Source organism: Kogia breviceps, chromosome 13 (genome assembly GCF_026419965.1).
Source record: "Kogia breviceps isolate mKogBre1 chromosome 13, mKogBre1 haplotype 1, whole genome shotgun sequence".
In the NCBI taxonomy this organism is placed as follows: Eukaryota; Metazoa; Chordata; class Mammalia; order Artiodactyla; family Physeteridae; genus Kogia; species Kogia breviceps.
In genome coordinates, this window is record NC_081322.1 from 90,007,273 (window position 1) to 90,027,950 (window position 20,678).

The window sequence follows — 20,678 nt, forward strand, 5'->3', positions numbered from 1 at the left end:
TTATAGAAAAACAAGTACCTTAGGTGGAATCACTGATTTTTTTCAACTTTCTAGTTTATTCATGGATCCCTGAGATTTCAGGTCTTATATTTTAAAAAGCTTTGTCACCTAATCCTGTTTATTTCCCTTAAAGTATTCTCATCCAGACTTTGGTTCTAAATTAACAAGCCGTGTGTACAGTCAGCACTTCCGGGCCATGTGCCTGCATACTTATATATGTAACCAACTAAATTCCTCCGTGGGTGCTGGGAATTCTCTTCTTGACTTTTGTTAACTCTCACATGACGTTTTGACATGTACAGGACATGTAACTTCAGTGGCTAATTTGACTTGCTCATCTGTTTGTCGATCTGTTCAAAAACTGGCCTTATTGGTCGGTAGGTAACTTATTCCCCAGCCACGGGCTTCACAGAATAATGCGGAACTTTGGGTCCCACTGTCGAAGCCTGTGGCTGCTGTATTTCTGCTGTCGAATTTTCCCAAGAGACAGAGATGTGAGATCATCCTTGTCATCACTGTTTTTGCAGTCCTCCCCATAGCGTAAAGTAAGTGTAAATTCCTTTTTTAAAAAACACCTAGTAATTGGTGCTGAAGGAGAATAAAGTAAAAATTTAATTTTCTCTTTATGATCAGGTTTTTCTCCTGTGATAGTAATGCAAGGTTAGTTTTATTTTATAAATTAAGTTCCTTAAATAACATTTAAATGGCATCTGTGATGATTCATCTTTAAGGCTCTGGAGTCAAGACTATTGGTGTTTACTTTTCCAGATTGCTCCGTGAGGAGTATCCGTATTCATTGATTTTTACTGTTTCCTTTTCCACTCTCTGTTGGGTTTCCTCTCCCCACTACCGGAGAGAAAACGAGTGACTGAATGGCGGTACTTGCATTTCGGGCCTGTGGTAAAGTTCTGTTTCCATCCCTTAGGCCCAGCCTCTGAGGAAAGAACCTGAAATAATCACAGTGACCCTCAAAAAGCAGAACGGAATGGGCCTTAGCATTGTCGCGGCAAAGGTAGGATGGGACAGGTGGTGGCAGAGCTGCCAGCCTTCATGCTTTAAGTCCTGGGCCAGCAGCTGTCGGGGCCGAGCTGTGCGTCCAGCTCTGCGTCTGGGCGGGGGCGGGGGCAAGGGTGTGGGAACGGAGCCCCGGGCTCGCTGCGTTCCCGGGGTGACTACGCGGACGGGCCGGGGTGCGGGCTCCCCATGCTGGGCCGGCGGTACTCCTGGGGAGCCAGGGCGGGAGGGGCCCAACACCCTGCTCCCGCGTCCCCGGCCCCCCGCAGGCTGCAGCTCCTGGCAGCGGGAGCCCTAGAGGCCGCAAGCCGTGCGCCGCGTGCGCCACGCGGGAGCCGCAGCAAGGGAGCGCCGCGTGGCACGGCCCTGTGAGGGGAGAGGGGGCCTTCGCTCACTTTGAAGACTCTTGATTGACAGGTGGGGTGTTCTGTTTCTCAGAGAAACGAAAGGGTTTGGAACAAAAAGGGACCTGGTGAAAGCGAGGTTCTGGGGCATTGGTGTGCAGGAGGCAGCACAGCACTGGGACTGAAGCAGCCAGAGGAGCTGAACCTTTGTATTAGCACGTGGAAGGCAGGTGTGCTCTGGGGCCCAGCAGCCTGGGTCTGAAGCAGTGCATCACCTGGGCTCACCCGAGGAGGCCAGGGAGCCAGGCCAGAGCCTCGCAGGCCAGGACTCACGCTCAGCCCTTCCGACGCGGTCCTGTTCGTGGGCCGCGTTTCCAGCCCGTCGTGACCGGGTGGGCCCACGGCTCAGAACACTGGGGGATGTGAGCGGGAGGTTACACGCTGCAGACTGTTCTCCTCTTTGCTCACCGAGTCAGATGCCCATTTTCAGGGGAAAAAAATTATTAGGATAAAAGTTACCCCACCACACTCCAGTATACAGGAAAAATGTAAAAAACCACCCCCCCATATTTTCTGATTTTTACGTGTATATATGTATATAAAAATCTTATTTCAGATACTTGGCTTACTTGAGATTTGAAATTCCCCTTAACCTCTTTCAATACAAAGCTCTCTGTTTTCTGTACATTTAAGTTGGATCTACTTAAGTGTCTCTGGGCCCTTCCCCCTGGCCCGAGTCCTGAGTGTAGCGGAGGGTGAGGCCCCGCGTGGGTGCCCCCCAAACACCCTCTGGCTGGCGTCTGGCCTCCCCCGACGGCCAGGTGTCCGTGGGCAGTTAGGACGAGGAGCCAGGCGGAGAGTCACCGTCCAGCCTCGTTCCCGTGCCTGTGGTTATTGCTGGTGAGAGGCAGCAGCAAAGGGCGCCAGCCCCAGGGCTCCGTCGCCCCAGGTGTGTGGCTGGGGTTGGGTGAAGAGCAGCCACCGGAAACCGTCTCCCCTCCGGCTTGGAGCCGGGAGCAGTGAAGGCCCCCTGAGGAGATGCCTCGTGCGCTGGACCTCGGTCGGTGACCCGTGAAGCCTGGCGGAGGGGCGGGCACAGACTTTGCGGCCCCGGGGCCGGAGCGCGGAGGCGAGGGGAGCCCTTGGAGGCGACCTGAGAGCAGGCGAGACCAGACGCCTTGGAACAGGTCCTCAGGCCCCCCGTGCGGCCCAGGCGGGCAGACACTCTGCTCCGCGGGCGTGTGGTCACGGCGGGAAATAGGCAGGGCAGTGGCCGGGCAGGCGTGTGGCCGGGTCCCCAGGAGACTGATTCCAAGCAGCCCGGGGGCTTTGCTGCCGTTGCGGGCTTCAGAGGGAGCAGCCACGGACGGGCTCACGTAAGACGGGATCGGAGTGCAGTCCTGAGAGTTTATCCTTCCTGCCTTGGAGAGCGTGGCCCGAGGGGCTCAGAAGTGCAGCCAGGGGCTAGTGAGGGAGCTACGCCTGGTTCTGCAAGTGGGAGGAGTGTCCGCTCAGCGGGGGAAGGAGGCGGCCGCGGTGACGGAGGCCGGGCAGCCGCGGCAGCACGTTTACTCATATGGGTCAGTGTGGAGTCGCTGGGACAGACACCCCTGCAGGCAGCCGGGCCCTGGCTCGTCCGCCACCGCAGGGCTGCCAGCTTCTGGTGCATCTTGGGCGCTGATGTGTATCCGTTGAGTGGCAGCTTTCGCCTCGGTTGCTGAACTGGGTGTATGCAGTGAGTGGGAGAGGGAAATATCACAGCGTATCCCGGGTCTTCTTCAGCAGCCGGGCGTGTGGGAGCGTTTACTGAAGGTGGGGCTCCTGAAAGGGAGCACGTTCTGGCAGGGAGAGAATCGAGAGGTCAGTTTTGAGCGTGTTAGATTTGAGAGCCGGGAGGATGCCTGTTGAGCTAGGCAAGCGAGCGCGTTACCGCATGCACCGCTGGACACCTGAGCGCGGAACTCGGAGGGAGGGTCGGAGGCGTAGGGCTGCTCTAAGGGGCTAAGAGCGTGCTCTAGTGACCGGACGGCGTGCCGTTTTCAGGCATGAGAAAGCGTGTCGGTGTCTGTTCTTAAAATGGGACGCCGCTCTAACGGTTCACCGGTGGACTCCACGGCTTTTTCTCCAGCAGAGCTGCGGTCTCGTCGGCGCTCGCAAAGCAATGTTGAGCAAGAGGGAGCAAGTCCTGTAATGGACACTCATTGCTGAAGTAGCGCTCTGTGCTTGATGCCCGGCTATGTCTCTGCCAGCCCTCGTGACAGCGCAGGCGGCCTCGGGAGCCTCCGAGGCCGTGCAGTGAGTGCGGGCAGCCGGGGCGCAGGGCCTCTGCTCACAGAGCTCGGCGTGCTCCGTGGGGGGCCCCCCGGGCCCAGACTCGCCCCCGCTGCACGCGTGCAGCCCGGAGCAGAGCGCTTCCCCGCCACATGCTCGGCGTGGCCGCACCTCGAGTCTCGGGGAGAGGAGCCTGTGGGGTGTTTGCAGCTGGCCCCTGATGGCCACACGACGCCATCATCTGTCATTCTGTTCTTGTTAAACACAGAAGAGCCTGCAGGCCGCTGTACTAAATTTTACCCCCGTCCCCCTCACTTGCGTCTGTGTGTTTTGTGGTCTTTTCTGTGAGCTGTCGCAGCCTTTGTGTTCGGCTCCGTTCTTCTTTACTTCTTCCTAATTAGCATGTGGCCTCGCGGCCGTAAGCCTGGGCAGGGTTCTGATGTCAGCCCGCCGACGCCCCTAAGGGCTGCGGCTGTTTTATGGAATCCAGATGCCTTGGAACCGTCGTGCGCCGTCCACTCTGAAACCCCGCTTTGGGGAAGTCTGGGGCGCTACTTCTCACTCAGCTGAGGGCCGGCACAGTGCTTCCTGTTTAATTTGGATTTTTAAAATAGAAACCGTTCCCTCCTTTTTATTTTTCTAGCTCTTTTTGAAGTTTAATAAAGTACAAAGTAAATGAAAATCTGAGCTTGCCCGGTTACGTAAGAGTCGAGTGTTGCGTCGGTCTCGCTGCAGTTGCTCAATGCCGCCCGGGTTGCGGCGTCCAGCTCAGCTTCGTGGTGGCGAGCCTGGAGAGGCCGGCTGTGTGCTGCTGTTGCCACCGGGGGAAGTAGACAGTTGTGTTTCAGCTGGAGACGCTGGTGCGCCCGAGAGACCAAAATGTGGCTCTCTGTTGTTGGAAGAGCAGAGTTTGTGGTGAGTCTCTTCGGGGGCTGTGGTGGATGTGGATGTTCAAAGATCTTTAGAGGCTGCTTCCCCTCCACGGTGACGTGCTTCAGCCTGTCCGGGCTTCACTTGCCCGTGAGGCAACCGTGCAAGGGAGCTCGTAATTACATACCCAGATGTTTACTGCTCTGTAGCTCAGCACGATGGATTCCTGAGGTTCGTGAAACTGTAAGGCTTCTACGTACTTTTTATACAAGAAAAAAACATCAATCTACTCCTGCTGGTTATAGTATAGTGAAAGTTGCTTGAAATATTGGTAGCTACTGCTGTAGAATTTGCCAAGGACATGCAAGAATATCCACAATGCAACTTCTTTTGGGCCGTTTTAGGTGCTTTTTACTGCAGGCTTTCTCCAAAACAGAACATAAAAGTGACAATATGGAAGGTACTTAGGATATTTTACTATTTTATTTAAAAATGAATGGTTAATGGAATCTTAGTTCGTGCTTTGACTGTATACGGTTTTTAAGTTTTTAAATCTTAGTTAGCTTAAAACACAAAATAAAATTCCTGTGCCTTAAAAAGGAGAGGATAAAAGCAGTGTTTGTTGATAATACTGCCTTTTCACCACTTGAAAAGTGAGTTTGAACTACAGTTTAGTCCTTTAAGGAATTTGAGACCTTCACCGTGTGTTCCTTAGTGACCTTATTGGGACCAGGTGGGAAAGACCTAGTCAAACAAATGAGGTAGGAAATTCTCAGTTCCCTTTTAGGAACTGAGTACCAGGTGACTGCAGTTTTCTCCCGTGGACATGCCAGGAATAACTTTCCGTTAAGTTGTGCGAAACGACCGAGTGCCCTGCATGGCTGTTGCTTATGAATTTGGAAACAATGTTTTATATTTCTGTCCTAATAGTAAATTATATAAATAAAGAACAATGTTTTACCTATACATTTACAGTAACAGCCTACGTGCAAACTTCTTGGGTCGACCGAAATAACGGAATTCAATTACATTATTAAAATAATGTAATCGGAAGAGTCATGTTAACTCTCTAAAGCAGAGCCATCTTTTCACGTGGTGGTTGGTACACATAGAGAACGACAGTATTTGTAGCGTCCCCGGGTGGAGGGTTTGGCTGTGGAGCAGCCCAGGCTGGCGAGGCCCAGACGGCCCCAGGGCACCTGCCTGAGCTGTGCAGGAACCGATGGGTCACCTTCCTTGTCTTCCTCTTGAGCCACAGAAGCTCTGAGGCTCCCGGGGAAGCTGCCCCTTCACCCTGGAGAACCGTCCTCGCACCCTGGGTCATGCGCCCACCCTTCCGGGCTCCAAGGCCTCCTGCAGCCCATCTGTAGGGCCCAGTTCCGAATCAGTGTGGTTTGCTTCCTTTACTTTATGGAGAGTGAAAAGATGGATGACGCAGTGTTGTTCGTCTGTGCTTTATGCAAACCGTAGAAGATGGGCAGAGCTGAGCCTGGAGCCTGCCTCGCTGGCCGAAAGGGCGCCCACCACGCGGGGGCCGTCCGGGCTGCTAGGGTGGAGAGCGTCTCAGGCATGAGTGTGCAAACTGACTGTTTCAGGACTAAGGTAACTCCTGCCAAAAAGAGAGAGCCTGACGATGTTTCTAAAACTCTAGTCTGAATTTCAGCAGTTTATGAATCAGGACTCTTGTCTGACTAGAACTGAAGCCGCTCCAAACACTGAGAAAGGGGTGGGTGGGCAGAGCATTGTACTGAATCTGCCTGATGAGCTGGAAATACTCCTGGCTCTCAGGTCAGCCCAGCCCCGCCGGGAACAATAGGCTGAGCTCAGCTGCTGGGGCTGGCCAGTCTGTCTTCCTCCTGCTGCTGCCTTTTTTGGGGGGGTGGGGTGGGGGGTGGAGGTTGTGTTTTAATGATGTTTTTATGCTGTAACTCACATCACACGCCCGCACTCACTCAGAAATTGCAGCTGGAATGTTTGAAGTCAGCTGGAATGTTTGAAGCGGGGTTCCTTCTGATTGAGCCTCTCTGAGTGGGAGGTGGGCGCACCTGTGCTTCAGTCTTTCCCAAGGTGCCTGAGAAGATTCAGAGCAAACAAGATGTTTGGGAGCAGCCTTTTCTAAACTTGTAGCCGGTTCGTATCGGACACACAGGCAGCTGACTGATAGGTGCGTCTGGGGAAAGCACAGTGTGGCTTCTGCTGGCTGGCGTTCTGTTTGGGTATCATTTTTGTCAGCTGACCGCCGTTCGCTCGTGGACCTCTTCTGCAGGTAACTTCCAGGTGTGGTGTCGCTCCACCCCCTTCAACCTCTGCCCTTTCCTTCTCTCCTCCTCTTCTCAGACTCCTTCCCCTCAAGCCTTCCCTCTCCCTTTGAAGGGAAAGGAAAGCAGCTTCGCGACGCACTTGAAGGTTAAATACTGAGATCACACAGGAGCGACCTTTGTCATTTCACTTTAACTGCTTTTTTCAGGACTGAGGACCCAGCCCTCTGCCTTCTTTGGGGCCCCTGGCCAGCGTGTGTGGCCACTGCTCTCCAACGGCCCGAAGTGACGCTAAAGGCCACAGGCGCCAAACGGCAGCTCGAGTGCTGTCCTGCGCGTGGCTCTCCTCAGTGCCTCTGGGAGGGAAAATGGGGTTTTGATTCTTTTAAATGTACCTTTAATATTTAATTCCAAAGTCATATCTAGTGAACTTCATAATTCCTGATGCCTTTGGAACATATAAGTGCTTTCCAGAGACGGTTTTTCAAAAGGAACTTGACTTCTCAGGTGAGGAGTGGACAGCTCCAAACGGTTATGCCTGTGCTGTTCATTTTAATTATACAAGTAACAGGCACCAAAAATACAGTCACATCTCTTCAAATGCCGGTTTAGACAACTCTAGCAAGTAATGCTTAAAATACTTTACTCTTTATGTGTTTCCTTATTATACTGTGGTTCTCTTCTCATGGTTGGAAATCGGTGTGTAAAATGCTAGCATATATATTGTGTTACAGTTAGCTCTTGTTTTTACTCAGTTATCTGCATAATTATAGATTATTGCTAGTATCTTTGGTTACTGATAACGTAGATATACTATGAAAAGCTTATAGTTTTAGAGCAGTGCTGTCCAATAGAAATAGAATACGTGGGCCGTGTAGGTAATTCAGAATTTTCTATTAGCTACATTTAAAAAAATAAAAGAAACTGAAATTAACTTTAATAGTGTGTCTTTTATGTAGTTACGATTTCCACGTGTAGTCGTATAAGTCGTTAGTGAGATATTTTAGACTCTGCCTTTGCGTACTCAGTCTTTGAAGTTGGGTGCACTGTGCGCTGAACTACACAGTCCGGTTTGGACGAGCCGCGTGTCCCCGCGCTCGGCAGCCCCTGGGCCGCGCAGCTGCCGCGCCAGACACGCCTAACGTGCCTTCACGAGCGAGCGTCTGGAAAGCTCTCTGCGCACGTTCCTCTCGTTGGCTTTCGGTCAGTGCTGAGGCAGCTCATCTTTACATTCTTCTTTTTTTTTTTTTTTTTTTTTTTTTTTTTTTTTTTTTTTGTGGTACGCGGGCCTCTCACTGTTGTGGCCTCTCCCATTGCGGGGCACAGGCTCCGGACGCACAGGCTCAGCGGCCATGGCTCACGGGCCCAGCCGCTCCGCAGCATGTGGGATCTTCCCGGACCGGGGCACGAACCCGTATCCCCTGCATCGGCAGGCGGACTCTCAACCACTGCGCCACCAGGGAAGCCCATTTACATTCTTCTAATGACAGGTGCGATGCCTGGATTCGTAGCAGCAAAAAGGTATAACTTGTGGACTCCGTTTTCACTTCTTAATTAGAAAAGTAGAATTACCATAAAATGAATTTTAATTTTGTGTGTATGTAAATAAAAGAGGAACTTAATAGAATTTGTTTAGTAATTTTTTTAAAGTTCAGTCTTACCTGGCTAGTGTGTGCATTATCGTGTAGAAAATAAGACATAAGTGGTTTAATATTTCTGGAATTAATAAAATTTTGTTTTATTCATTTTTTTATCGTAATCTATAACGTTTTTATTTTTATTCAGATGAAATGGGATGGGTGGCAGAGAGCTCTGTAATGTTAAGGGACGATTACGTCTTTTCCAAGAGCTGACCTGTTCCCAGTACAGATGGTAGTGGGCCGGGACCCACACAGCTCACCAGCTCCTCGTCTCCCCAGTCACGGGGGCCATTCCAGCCAGGACTGCTCTGGCCAGATTGAGGCCTTGGATCACCTCGGCGTTGCTCAAAGATTGCGGTCTTTGGGGTGGAAAGTAACAATCCGTGTCAATTTTGTAGAGAGAGAGGGAGAGAGTGTTAGAAATTCCTTAGAGTTCTTTCATCTCCTCATCTTTGATTTTGTTTTTCTAAAATAGTTACCGGTGGAACTGCAGTTTATCTGTACAGCAGTTGCATTTACAGATTTTTATGGCCAGTTTATAGTCGTGAGCTACCCACAAAGTACAGATAAGATTCAAATAAGGAGAGATGGGAGGGATCCAGGCTGGAAAGAGGGAAGGGCCTCCGCCTAGAGACAGGCAGTCTGCAGACAGGGACACGCTGACAGCCGTATAGGCAGAGTGCCCCGCTGAGCAAGGATACTCGCGGGGTAAATAGTGCGAGGTCGAGGCCACATTTGGAAGATTCAGATGCCAACCAAAGTTCGGATACCTCTCAGAGGATCGCCCAACCTTTTTGGCACCAGGGACCGGTTTCGTGGCAGACGGTTTTTCCAGGGACTGGGGCGGGGGCAGGGGGGTGGCCCAGCCGGCGATGCGAGCGGTCGGCGGGGCGGGGGGTGGTGGGGGGATCCGGAGCAGAGGACGAAGCTTCCCTCGCTCGCTAGCCCGCCCGCAGCTCACCTCCTGCCGTGCGACCCAGCGTTGGGGACCCCGTCTTCGAATATTACTTATGTATCTCCTCACCCCCGAGAGTCTTTTAAAAAGATAATCTTTTTTCGTGGTGCTTTGTTGATGACTTTTAACCAAAGTCAGTTTTTATGACCAACCTTCAGTAGAGCTTTTAGATGCTCGTGGTCTCTTGAATTGAGATCTCTAATAATCATGACCTCTCGTTTCTTCCTTGTGGCAAAAGGAAGCATAAACTGAACTTACTTGGAATTAAAAGGAGCGGCTGTGACTTAGAATGTACATAACTTCCCGTCATGCGAGGCAGTAGCGTCCATGAGTTCTTCAGCGCCGTGCCTTCCTCATCACCCGCCGCCTGACGGTGGTGGATCCGAGTGTCACAGTCAGAAATGCTCGAGGTTTCTAACTTTTTACACCAGCAGTTCCGCACTGCCGTGTTGCCAGCTCACAGATAACACGCGCACGTATCAGCCGCTTCTTAGCCTGCCAACGGTTCATTCGCTAAGATTCTGGATTTCCCCAGAGAGGGTTTGTAAAATAAGGAGCTGACCCCGGTGTCCTAGCCTGACCGCAGGGAGCTGGGGGAGGGGCCGCCTGCAACCGTCTGAGGGAACACAGGAAACCCCACGGGAACATGAGCGAGCAAGAGGTCACATCCTGCCTGGCCTTGGCAAGGTGACTGGGCTGGCAGGTGGGCCTAGCGATCCAGTGATAAAAGGATTTTGGCAGAGCCATTGCATCAGAAAGTCGTTTTGTGTGGTGAGAACAGCATAAATAAAAGCAAGGACCTGGCACCGGGCGTGGGAGGGGGGTGTGTGCAGGGCAATCAGGTGGGCGTGGTGTGCTTGAACTTGAACCTGGGCGCCATGTGCAGGAGGCTTGTGCTCACTGACAGATAGCTGGTGACCTGTTGGGTCAGCAGAGCTTGGTTGGAGGCATGCGCTTCCGGAAGAGGCATTTTCTAAGGCAGGTTGGATGGAGGGGGCCGGTGGGTCAGTCATAAGGAGAGTTTCCTCATTTTGCCAGAATTTTTCTGAAATTTATAATGAAACTGATGCTTGTTTAAAGATGTGACTTCAATTTAAAAATTTTTTAATGATGCTATCAAATTACAGGATCAGTTACTTGAATACTTAAACTTAGATTTACTAAATTTCATATTGCATATAATGTGTAATAAATTATCTATTTAAAAACATTAGGATTTGGGGTTATTTCAGCACTCCTTGCAGCTCACATGGAGTCTGCTGAATTTAAGCCTGTGTATTAGTTGTGTCTAAAATACAGAGCGGTGGTGAGATCCTAGCGACCCGGTAGTTACCCTCAGGTGTGTGATTACTGGTCTAAATGAAGAGGTTGAATTCAGGAAGTAATAATGCAGTGAAGCTACAGTTGATCGTGGATGTGCAGCCAGGGCATCTTCCTGGAGGGAAAGCGGTGCCTAACAGAGGCCCTGACGGACACGCAGCGAAAAGCGCGTTTGCAAGTGCTTGGTTTATCAGGAGGAAGCAGGACAGTATTTTCATGGTGTTCTTACACGTTCTGTTTTGTGACTTTAAACAGATTAAAGTTTTCTTATCACTTTAATTTGTCTAAATAAATGAGATTTTTTTAATTAATAATAATCTTTCATATCAGAAATGGGGGAGGAGGGCTTGATTTATTGTTTTAAAATATCCAAATATGTATTTGGGTTTTTTTTACATCAGTTACTAAAAATACTGTCTTACTGGTATTACTGCTAGAGATTTCTTTTGTCAAAGGTAGTGGTGATTGACTATCTTATTAAAAGTATAATTTTTATTATCTCAATTACAAGGACAGCATTGCATTCCCAAAAAATAATGCTTGTGAAAATGTAGTGTGTCCATTCACACTAAAAACCGGGATTCTGAAGTTGAGAAGCATTGCTTTCACATTGGTCAAATAGAGCAGAAGAAAAAAATAACTATGCTTTTAGAACCTTTCCAAAAAAAAATCTGGCCTAGTTACAAGGAAATAATCACGCAGCGTTTGCAGAAAAAGATAACGAGGGATTTTCAGTACCCCGCTCAGAAATATTATTTGACAACCGCAAAGAAAACTACTCTAGAATATAAGCTCCTTTGGGGGTGGGGACGTGGGGAGGTGTCTGTTTTGTTCATTCACGCGTACCCAGAGGGCTTAGGGTAGTACAGGCATTCAGTGACTCTTTGCGGAATGACCGTGGTTGTTATTCAAACAGCCCAGTTAGGTAATTAATCATAGATTACATCAAAGTGTAGAATATTGTTTGAAGGAGTCATTTAACTAGGTAATATAGGAGGGGGACCCAAGTGGGGCTGCCCTAGAAGTAGCGTCCCACGGAGCACCTTAGGCCTCGGGTTCAAGGAAACCATATTGGCGTAAAGGAAGTCAGATGAAAGCTGTGTATTATTGCTTTTTTGCCAAGTGATAGGCTAAACTTCAGAAAGCTCCCATTGATTGAATGATTATATATACATATATGTACACACACACACGTGTGGGTGTAGAGTGCGTGTGTGAAATTTCGAATGTACCCCCGAAAGTACAGCACTTCTCCAGTACCCCAGTAATTCTGTACGTGAGGCAGAAGGGCCAGCTGAGTCCTCGGGGCGTGCGGTTGGGTGTCTGGACCTGGCAGGAGACGTGCAATGAGACAGGGTGGTGGATGTCGACATACGGACACACAGGCCGACGGAGAGGGGTCTTGAGGGGAGCAGTCGGGAGACCTCAGCCAGAGGGTCAGGAGCTGCTGAGGAGAATATGGATTTCACTTACCTTGCGTAGAGCCTTTATCAAATCAGCTCCCAGGTAACGTAACCCCAGGAAACCTGGAGTGGAGCTGTTGCGTTGAGGCCGTGTGTACGGTCTTCAGAAAGAGGTAAGTGGTAGGTGCTTTTAGGCTCACAAAACGGCACCTCTGCTGGGTTTTCCCTGCGGCGGGGGCAGGGCGGACACTGGCAGTGCTGGTCGGTCAGACTGGCCTCTTTAAACCTGTTGTGTTAACTAAAGGGAAGAAGGAGCTTTCGTGTGGAAATTTGGGAGTTCCAGAGTCTTGCAGAGAATTGGTGTCAATTGAATCATTTGTTGAGCTGTCTTTATCTTTCTGTGATACCTTATATTTTTGCTTTTGTGGTACAATATTTCATAAGTACTGAGGTTCGAGCTGAGAAATACGTTCTCAGTTGTAGAATATCGGTAGTGACATCCAAATGACATTTCATACATACGAATGCTTCCTTTGGTGGCCCTAATAAATTATCTAAAATTTTGATGTTACCTTGTAGTTGTGACGTCCAAATAGAACACCGGCGATTCTGTAAGGCAACTGTATCTATTTCTTACCTCCGCCTCACAGAGCTTCCTTTCCCGTCCATGATGTAACGTGCAGTGAAGCGAGTGTGCGTGCACGTGCTGCGTGGGCTGGTGCTTGTAGCTTCAGGACTTCCTCGGGGTTACAGCGCGTGATCCTTTAATTGCGGCAGTGTAGAGTGTTTTCTGCATCCTCGTCTCTACCTGAGTCCCTCTTGTTTGCCACAAGAAGGTTTTTCTTGCGTTAGATTTGAAACTATATGTGTGGAAAGAGTAAGGGTGTGAGGGGAGGTGGGTAAGTTTGGGAACGCAGAAACCCTCCGGTGAGCTGCTTTTGTGTGAGGGTGAGCGGTAGTGCTTTGCTGCGAGCGGGGCTCGCGGACGCTCGTGCTGTCAGGACTCATCTCTGCCTTCAGGACTGCAGGTCGGTCGAGGTCGCAGCCTCACCAGCTGACTGGTAATTGACTGGTTTCTCAGGACTAGGTTTTCTTAATTTGGAAAGACAAAGTAGGTGCATTTCCTGTTAGTTTCTTTATATTTACCGGAGTGTTAATTCTGTTAATATAGTTTTTGCAATTCTAATTTTCATGTAAAAACAAGCGTGAAGACTTCTCTTACGGTCATCTATAGGCATGTTTTATTTTTACGTTTCTTACTGTGTGTTTTCAGTGCGGTGTTTTCCACCTTGTTTTTGTTTAGGGTGCTGGTCAAGACAAGCTTGGAATCTATGTCAAGTCTGTCGTAAAAGGAGGTGCTGCTGATGTGGTAGGTATGACTCTTAAAGCGGCCAGCTCTCTGTGTCGTGTGTTTAACAAACGACATGCGATGTTCCGGCTGTTTTAGTTTGTGGAAGACCTGAGTCTGAGCGAACTTACCGCTGGCTCCCTCTCCCCCCTTCCCCCTCTGCTGTCCCCCCTCTCCTGCCTGCATGTGCCTTCCGGGATGTTCAGGACGGGCGGCTGGCTGCAGGTGACCAGCTCCTCAGCGTGGACGGACGGAGTCTGGTAGGACTCTCTCAAGAAAGGTATCGTTTCTTTATTTGTTTAAAGCTTAAGAAGAGCACTTTTTAGGGATATTTCATATTAAATTTTGGAATTGGAAGACAAAAAAACCATGCTAAAAACCGTGCCCTTCCTCTCCAAGTGTAAAAGTCTTAGTGTACGTGAAAATTATGTATTTTAGTCTGCACACGTTTCTTTGACTCTCAGCACTTGCTGAAATTTCTGGAAATCCCCTACTGTTCTTACTGATAAGTCAGAGGGAGGGAGTCGGTCAGAACTGACTCAGGCCAGCGGGCGAGGCCGGCGGGCGTGCTGGCCTCGCCCTGACCACAGGCTGCCGTGGTGGCAGGACAGGTGCCTGAATTACTTCTCTTACAGCTGCGATGCTCTCTTCGCAGGGCAGCAGAACTGATGACAAGGACAAGCTCCGTGGTGACGCTGGAAGTAGCAAAGCAAGGCGCCATTTATCACGGTCTGGCCACCCTGCTCAATCAGCCGTCCCCCATGATGCAGAGAAGTAAGGACCGCGGGTCGCCGCCGCCTCCACTGGCTGCTCCCAGTTGTAGCTCGTGCTCGCCGGTCACCCGCCGTGGGCCAGGCTTTTCCCCATCGTGGCCTCTTCTCATACTCACAGACCCTGTCGTCATTACCCCGGTTTTAATAAAGAAGGACGCGAGGCTGAGCACGGTGCCAGGGTTACTAGATCGTGGGCTGCTGGGGCCAGTCGCGCTACGGTGGGGGTCGTTTATTAGCCCCCCCCACCAAGAGCCACTGACGACGTGCACACGCCTGGTGACTGCAGGGGGACACCCCCCCGCCCGCCATGGTCCACAGGCCAGCACTCGGGGCACTTGGTTGGTAGTAAGTGGAGGAATGACTTTGCATCTTTGACAGACAAACAAACACGGGATGTAAAGCCTTCAGAGAACAAGTAGAATTCTCTCCCGAAGGAATGTTCACACGTGTGTGTATGAATAGTTGTTTCAGTCTGGCATGTTCTGAGATAGGGCACGATCGTTACGTAGAGAGTTCACTTGAACTAAAAAGCTCAGTTTCTGAATAAATAATTTGTTGGTGGGAACCATGGTTTTGTAGGTGCATCAAAAACCTCAATAAAATCAATATAAATGTGGGGCTTTGTAAAGAATTAGTTGAGAAACCAGGGGGAAACCCTTATGATTCCCATTGTTGCTAAGTCACCACACACTTTGCGTGTCCTTGGCTGGCCGCGTGCGTCCCCGGAGCCAGTGCCTGATGGTGGCTGCAGCCGAAGCACCGAGAGCCTGGACCAGACAGACACGAGGCCTTCGCACGGCACTGTGGCTTTGCTTTTTTCATGACGTGATACTTAGCCTATTGCTTGTCTCATGTCTTAGTTTATAGTCATTTGAAAGAAGCAAACTAGATGATGAGTTTAGGACCAACGAGGGAAACTGTTGGAATAAATAATAGGTCAGGGCCATCGAGCGAGAGGACCGGAAAGCTAAAAAGTAAAGAGTAATCACAGCAGTGACAGCGGTTCACGATGAGGACAGGCCTGAGTGATTAAAAGAATTAATACACATTTTAAAAAGTGAAGGAAGTGTATTTATGTTTCAGCCAAAAAAGTCACTTTAACAGTCATCCTGTTACCTGAAGCAGGTAAGCTTGTGAGAAAAGGAGCTTTGAAAGAGTAGTTTTTCTCATCAGTGACCCTTAAATGTTGCTTTCTTTGAAAACTTCCTAGAGATTCTTTAGAAAAATTTTACTTTTCTATAAAAATCACCTCATTTCTTCTGGTAAAAACAGGTTCTTACTTGTGGAATTTTAAATATTTGTAGACTCACCTTTCCTTTAAAACTAAACAGTGTTTAAGATCTTGAACAAAGGAACAGATCTTGAAGGTGTTTTGATTTCAGTTTCAGATCGTCGCGGATCAGGTAAACCCCGACCAAAGAGTGAAGGTTTTGAGCTTTATAATAATTCAGCTCAAAACGGGTCCCCGGAGAGCCCTCAGATGCCTTGGGCAGAATACAGTGAGCCAAAGAAATTGCCCGGCGATGACAGGCTGATGAAGAACAGGGCTGACCACCGCTCCAGCCCCAACGTCGCAAGTAAGAGGAGCCTCGCGGCCCTTCTCGCGTCGAGACGCGCGCCCCCCGTCCGCCTGCCCGCCCCCACCACGTGCCTGCTCACAGCCAGAGGGAGGGGCGCGCCCCGGGTTTGCTGCGCGTTCCAAGAACGTTAGTACCTGCGTAGATGAGCCAACTGGGATGTGTTTTTCATGAAAGATGCTACAGCTGAGGTGCTGACAGGAAATAAAAACTAGTCCGGGAACTTTGATTCCTGGGTGCTCTGGGCAGGTACCCTGATGAGGAAGAGCACAGGTTGGTGGATGCCCCACGGGGCAGCAGACGGTCTTTATGGTGTGAAAGGGTTGTCAGCAGGAGGCAGCAGCGGTAGGAGACATGCCCCAGATACCAGGTTCGCAGATACAGCTTCGTGGCTCCAGGCTCTTGATGATTCAGGAGGCGGGAGTGGGCGAGGTGAGCCCTCACCTCCACGCGCCTTGTTTCTGTGTCTGTGCTCTCGACACCTCGCTGGCGGCGTGCACGCGCCCGGCGCGAGGTTACTGCCTGTAAAGAGCTCTCGCGATGTTACGTCGGGCTTGTTTATTTAACATTAGCTTTCTTTCCTGTTTTCCACCAACAGATGAGCCCCCTAGTCCTGGCGGGAAAGGCGCCTACGCCTCGGGGACAGCGGCCAAGATAACGTCCGTCTCCACTGGAAACCTGTGCGCTGAGGTCTGAGACGTGAGCACACAGATGCTCCGACAGCAGCCCCTTGGGTTCCCCCAGGGGGCCTGAGTTATCTAGGAAAATGCTCTCTTGGTTTCTGGTTCCTGAGTGTTTGGGTTTTGAATTTTTAATATAATGGGTAAATGAGCTTTAAATTAGTAAGTCGGGGCAGAATAAAATGTGTTTTAATTATTCTCAATACAGGATCGAACACTTTAAATTTTTAACACCGTTTTTAAAATACGCCGATCCTACTTTAAAAGAGGTCATGGGAAATTAGATCGGTCTGTGGTACAGACTGCGGAAAGCTCAGCGTCCTTCCCTCTCCTCATCTGCAGGAGCAGACCCCTCCGCCCCGAGCCGAGGCCTACCCCATCCCGACGCAGACCTACACCAGGGAGTACTTCACCTTCCCGGCCTCCAAGTCCCAGGACCGCACGGCTGCTCCTCAGGACCCGTGGCCCCGATATGAGGAGAAGCCCCCCGTGCACACGGACAGCAGCCACTCCAGCACTGCAGTCCAGGTGAGAGGGGAGGCGTCCCGGCACGTGCTCGGCCCTCAAGGGGGCCGGCTTGTGGGAAGACGGAGGGATTTCAGGGCACAGCTGACGTTTTCTGCAGAGCGGCACCGCCGCTGTTCCTCTCTGTGTTCCTCTCATGGGTTTTGTGGTCAGCTGAGGAAAAGAGGGCATAGGAGAGAGTACTGAGCGTGAGAGGCGGTTCTTTGCTCTCTTACTGGAGGCTTAACTAGGGTCTGTAGGCGAGGCTCACCGATCCTGGAGTCAGCCGGGGGAAGCAGGAGGCGGCCCCGGCACTCGGCGCGCATCGGCGGCTGCTCCAGGCCCCGGGAAAGCTGAGACGGCCGTGGTCCGCCCGCGAAGCTGAAGCTGAGCTGAGCTGGGGTGGGACGCTCACCTAGACCATAGTGACGTGAGCTGGGTTCTGAGCTGAGCCCGGAGGGTGAGAGGCCCGAGGAGGGTCGCCTCGGCGGGGCGGCGTGAGCGAGGCCCGGAGTCCCGGCGACGGCCCCGGGCACGCGTCGCCTTCCCTCCGTGCGTGGAGGCGCGGGGGTTGCACCGCGCCCGGGACCTGCAGGCCTACGGCCTGTGGGTGCTGTTTGCCTCTGCCTCCCAGCGTGGGTAACAAGCACAGGAGGAGGGCCAGGGAGTTGAAGGGTCACTTACGTGGATGTTGAAATGGCCGAGAATTTGACAGGACTTATCGGGGGTGGGGGGTCGAGTGGGCACCAGCAGCGAGGCGAAGTCTTCACGGGAAGCGAAGGCTGACTCAGTTATCACTGGACTGCGAGGGCTATAGCAGGCGTGTCGTCTGGATGCACGAGCCCCAAAGCTTTATACTCGAGAAGTGCCTTCCACACGCAGCAGGCAGTCTCGTCATGCTTTGATGTGAGCTGCAGATCGCGGGCCCGGTACTCAGAAAGCTGTGCTTCCGCACACACAGCAGAGCTGGAGAAAATGTGGAAAGTAAATGTTCCATGTTTCTATCAGGCTGCTGGTTTTTCAAGTGATAACGTTTCATTTTTTTGTTCTTGGTGTGCCTTTTGAGAAAAGGGAACTAGTTTACTTTCCAGATGTGTGTCTTCAATTTCTACTCATTAATAGGGCTGGAAAAATGTTTGGCTGGGACATCGTAGCAAGTCATTTTCTGTCACATCACGCTAGTTTCAGACATGCCTCTCGCACGCGCAAGACTAGCCTCGGAAGCAGGTGCTCTCGCTCTGTCTGCTGCACGTGCAGCGGGTGTGTCCCTGAGACCATCGCGCCGCCTTCTGAGACCCGGGCACCGGCTCATCCCTCCTCACCGTGCCCGGCTGTGCGACGCGCTCGTGGGCCCGTGGCCAGCTGGCAGGGCTCGGAAAGTCGCGAATGGATCACGTGGCTAGGATTTGATAATTAGTCTGAATGCGAATTAGAATTTCACTGCAGAGAAGTAGTTCTCCGTGACTCAGCACGCTCCTCAGCTCAGCGTCAGCCCGTGTCTGGCACCGCAGTGCAGCGCCCGTGAGGCCGCAGAACAAGGACGGTGCAGGACGTGGAGAGCCCGAGCCTTCGTGCATTTCGCTGCGTGGCCACTGATGCGGAGAGGACGCGCCGCTTTCCCCTTTCCGCTTTAGCTTTGTAACAGACAGACGTCCTCTGGGAAAGCGCCGTCGCGGGATTAGCGCTGGGCGCGGGCAGCCTCAGCCCGTCCTCTGCGCTCGCCGCGCACTTTCCCTAACGCTCCTGTCCTCCTGAGCTGTTGATGTTGTGCTTCAGTAACTTCTGATGGTGGCTGAAACATTGCGGTTTCCCGTTTTCTTTCTCCAGCGTGTGACCCGGTCCCAGGAGGAACTCCGGGAGGATGTCGGGTTCCACCTGGAGCGGCAGAGGGTGGAGGCGGCGATGGAGCGCAGGTCTGACGGCGGCGACGTGTGGCTGAACCAGGGCTCCTCGCTGGGCTCCAGCGCGTCCAGCCAGGAGCACCTGGGCCCCCCCTCCAGGGCGGGCACCCCCGCGTCCACGCTCACCAAGAGCGGCCCTGGGCGCTGGAAGACCCCAGCTGCCTCCCCGCCGGTGCGGCCCGACCCACCCCCCGGGCACTACGGCGCCGCCGAAGGGGACAGCGTCCCTGCGGACTCGCCCCTCCCGCCCCCTCCCACCGGCGCCCAGGAGGCCGCAGAGCGGAAGAAGCGGGAGGAGCAGCAGCGCTGGTACGAGAAGGAAAAGGCGCGCCTGGAGGAGGAGCGCGAGCGCCGGCGGCGGGAGCAGGAGCGCAGGCTGGGCCAGCTGCGGGCGCAGGCGCCGCCCCCCGGGGCCCCGCCCCCCGGGCCCGCCGCCCCGCCCCCCGGGCCCGCGCCCGCCCCCGCCCGGGCCCGCGCCCCGGACACTGTCATCCGGGAGCTGCAGCCCCAGCAGCAGCCGCGCACCATCGAGCGCCGGGACCTGCAGTACATCACGGTCAGCAGGGAGGAGCTGGCCTCGGGGGACAGCCTGTCCCCCGACCCCTGGAAGCGGGACGCGCGGGAGAAGCTGGAGAAGCAGCAGCAGCTGCACATCGTGGACCTGCTGAGCCGCGAGATCCAGGAGCTGCAGGGCAAGGCCGAGCGCTCGGCCGAGGAAAGCGACCGCCTGCGCAAGCTCATGCTGGAGTGGCAGTTCCAGAAGCGGCTGCAGGAGTCCAAGCAGAAGGACGAGGACGACGAGGAGGAGGAGGACGACGACGTGGACACCGTGCTGCTCATGCAGCGCCTGGAGGCCGAGCGCAGAGCGCGGGTAACGGGCCGGGCGGGCGGGCGGGCGGGCGGGCACGCGGCCCGGGGCGGCACAGGCTCACGGGCTCCCAGCCTCCGCGGGGCGTGGGCGTGGCTGGAGCTGCTGTCCTGCAGCGCCGGGGCGAGATGCTCTGGCCATGCGCGCTGGACAGGCGCTGGTTCTGCGCGGTTAGACGGCGCTTGACAGCTGTGGGGCGCCCACTGGCTGCGGCCGTCTGGCTGGCACGTGGGTGGAGAAGACGCGTTAATAACCGGTGATCACCGTGATCAGGGGTTGGCAACGTGTCTTTCAACGGCCGCAGAGTAAACGTTTCTCAGGCTCTGTGGCCCGGACCGGCTGTTAACTGCCCCGCTCTGCCGCCGTCGACGGCACACGGAGGCAGGCAGGCGTGCTGTGCCCTGAAGCTTCATGCCGGGACGGGCGGCCCCTGGTCTCCATGGTCCGTGCTCCCCGGGGGTAGCAGAGGGGCGGTTCACAGGTGCAGGTTCAGGTCCCCCGTCATGGTCCAGATAGATGGAGACGCTGAGTGTTATTAAAGTGCTAAGCAATTCTGTTTCAGTGGAAGCTTAAAGAGAGTGAGAACTTAGGATTTTATTCATGGTTTTCCATGTTATAAGAGTAACTTCTACTCCTTTTGTGTCAAGTCAAAGAAGAAAATTTAAATTTATATTAGTTTAATGCAGTCGCTTGTTAAAATGCCACACCTGAGATTCTCTGTTACCCTGTGTGTCAGGAGAGTTGTCGACAGAGAAGCATTTACTGGTACTAATTTGCAGCAAGTGCTAGGGACCATTTTATGTTAATGCACTTTAGTGATTTTTTTTTTTTCCCAGATATAATGCAGTATTCTGAGAAAAGACAGCCAAGGGCATGTCCTTTTTTTGTCTTTTGGATTTTGTTTCTAATTCCATCTCTGATGCCATCTGTACTGGAGACGTAAACCAAAGGT

The 20,678-nt window shown here is 52.4% G+C and overlaps 1 protein-coding gene across 12 annotated transcripts in view; it reads left to right on the plus strand.

Annotated features, from left to right (window-relative positions):
• The window catches only part of AFDN (afadin, adherens junction formation factor), a 135,974-nt gene that overhangs the window by 98,468 nt on the left and 16,828 nt on the right, over positions 1–20,678 (plus strand). For all 12 annotated transcript variants that reach the window (XM_067011143.1, XM_059082995.2, XM_067011144.1 and 9 more), the window contains 8 exons: positions 926–1,012; positions 13,379–13,444; positions 13,630–13,703; positions 14,079–14,197; positions 15,579–15,773; positions 16,372–16,463; positions 16,796–16,981; positions 18,785–19,729. In XM_067011143.1, coding sequence (XP_066867244.1) covers positions 926–1,012; positions 13,379–13,444; positions 13,630–13,703; positions 14,079–14,197; positions 15,579–15,773; positions 16,372–16,463; positions 16,796–16,981; positions 18,785–19,729 — 1,764 coding nt within the window. The remainder of the gene's footprint in view (positions 1–925; positions 1,013–13,378; positions 13,445–13,629; positions 13,704–14,078; positions 14,198–15,578; positions 15,774–16,371; positions 16,464–16,795; positions 16,982–18,784; positions 19,730–20,678) is intronic.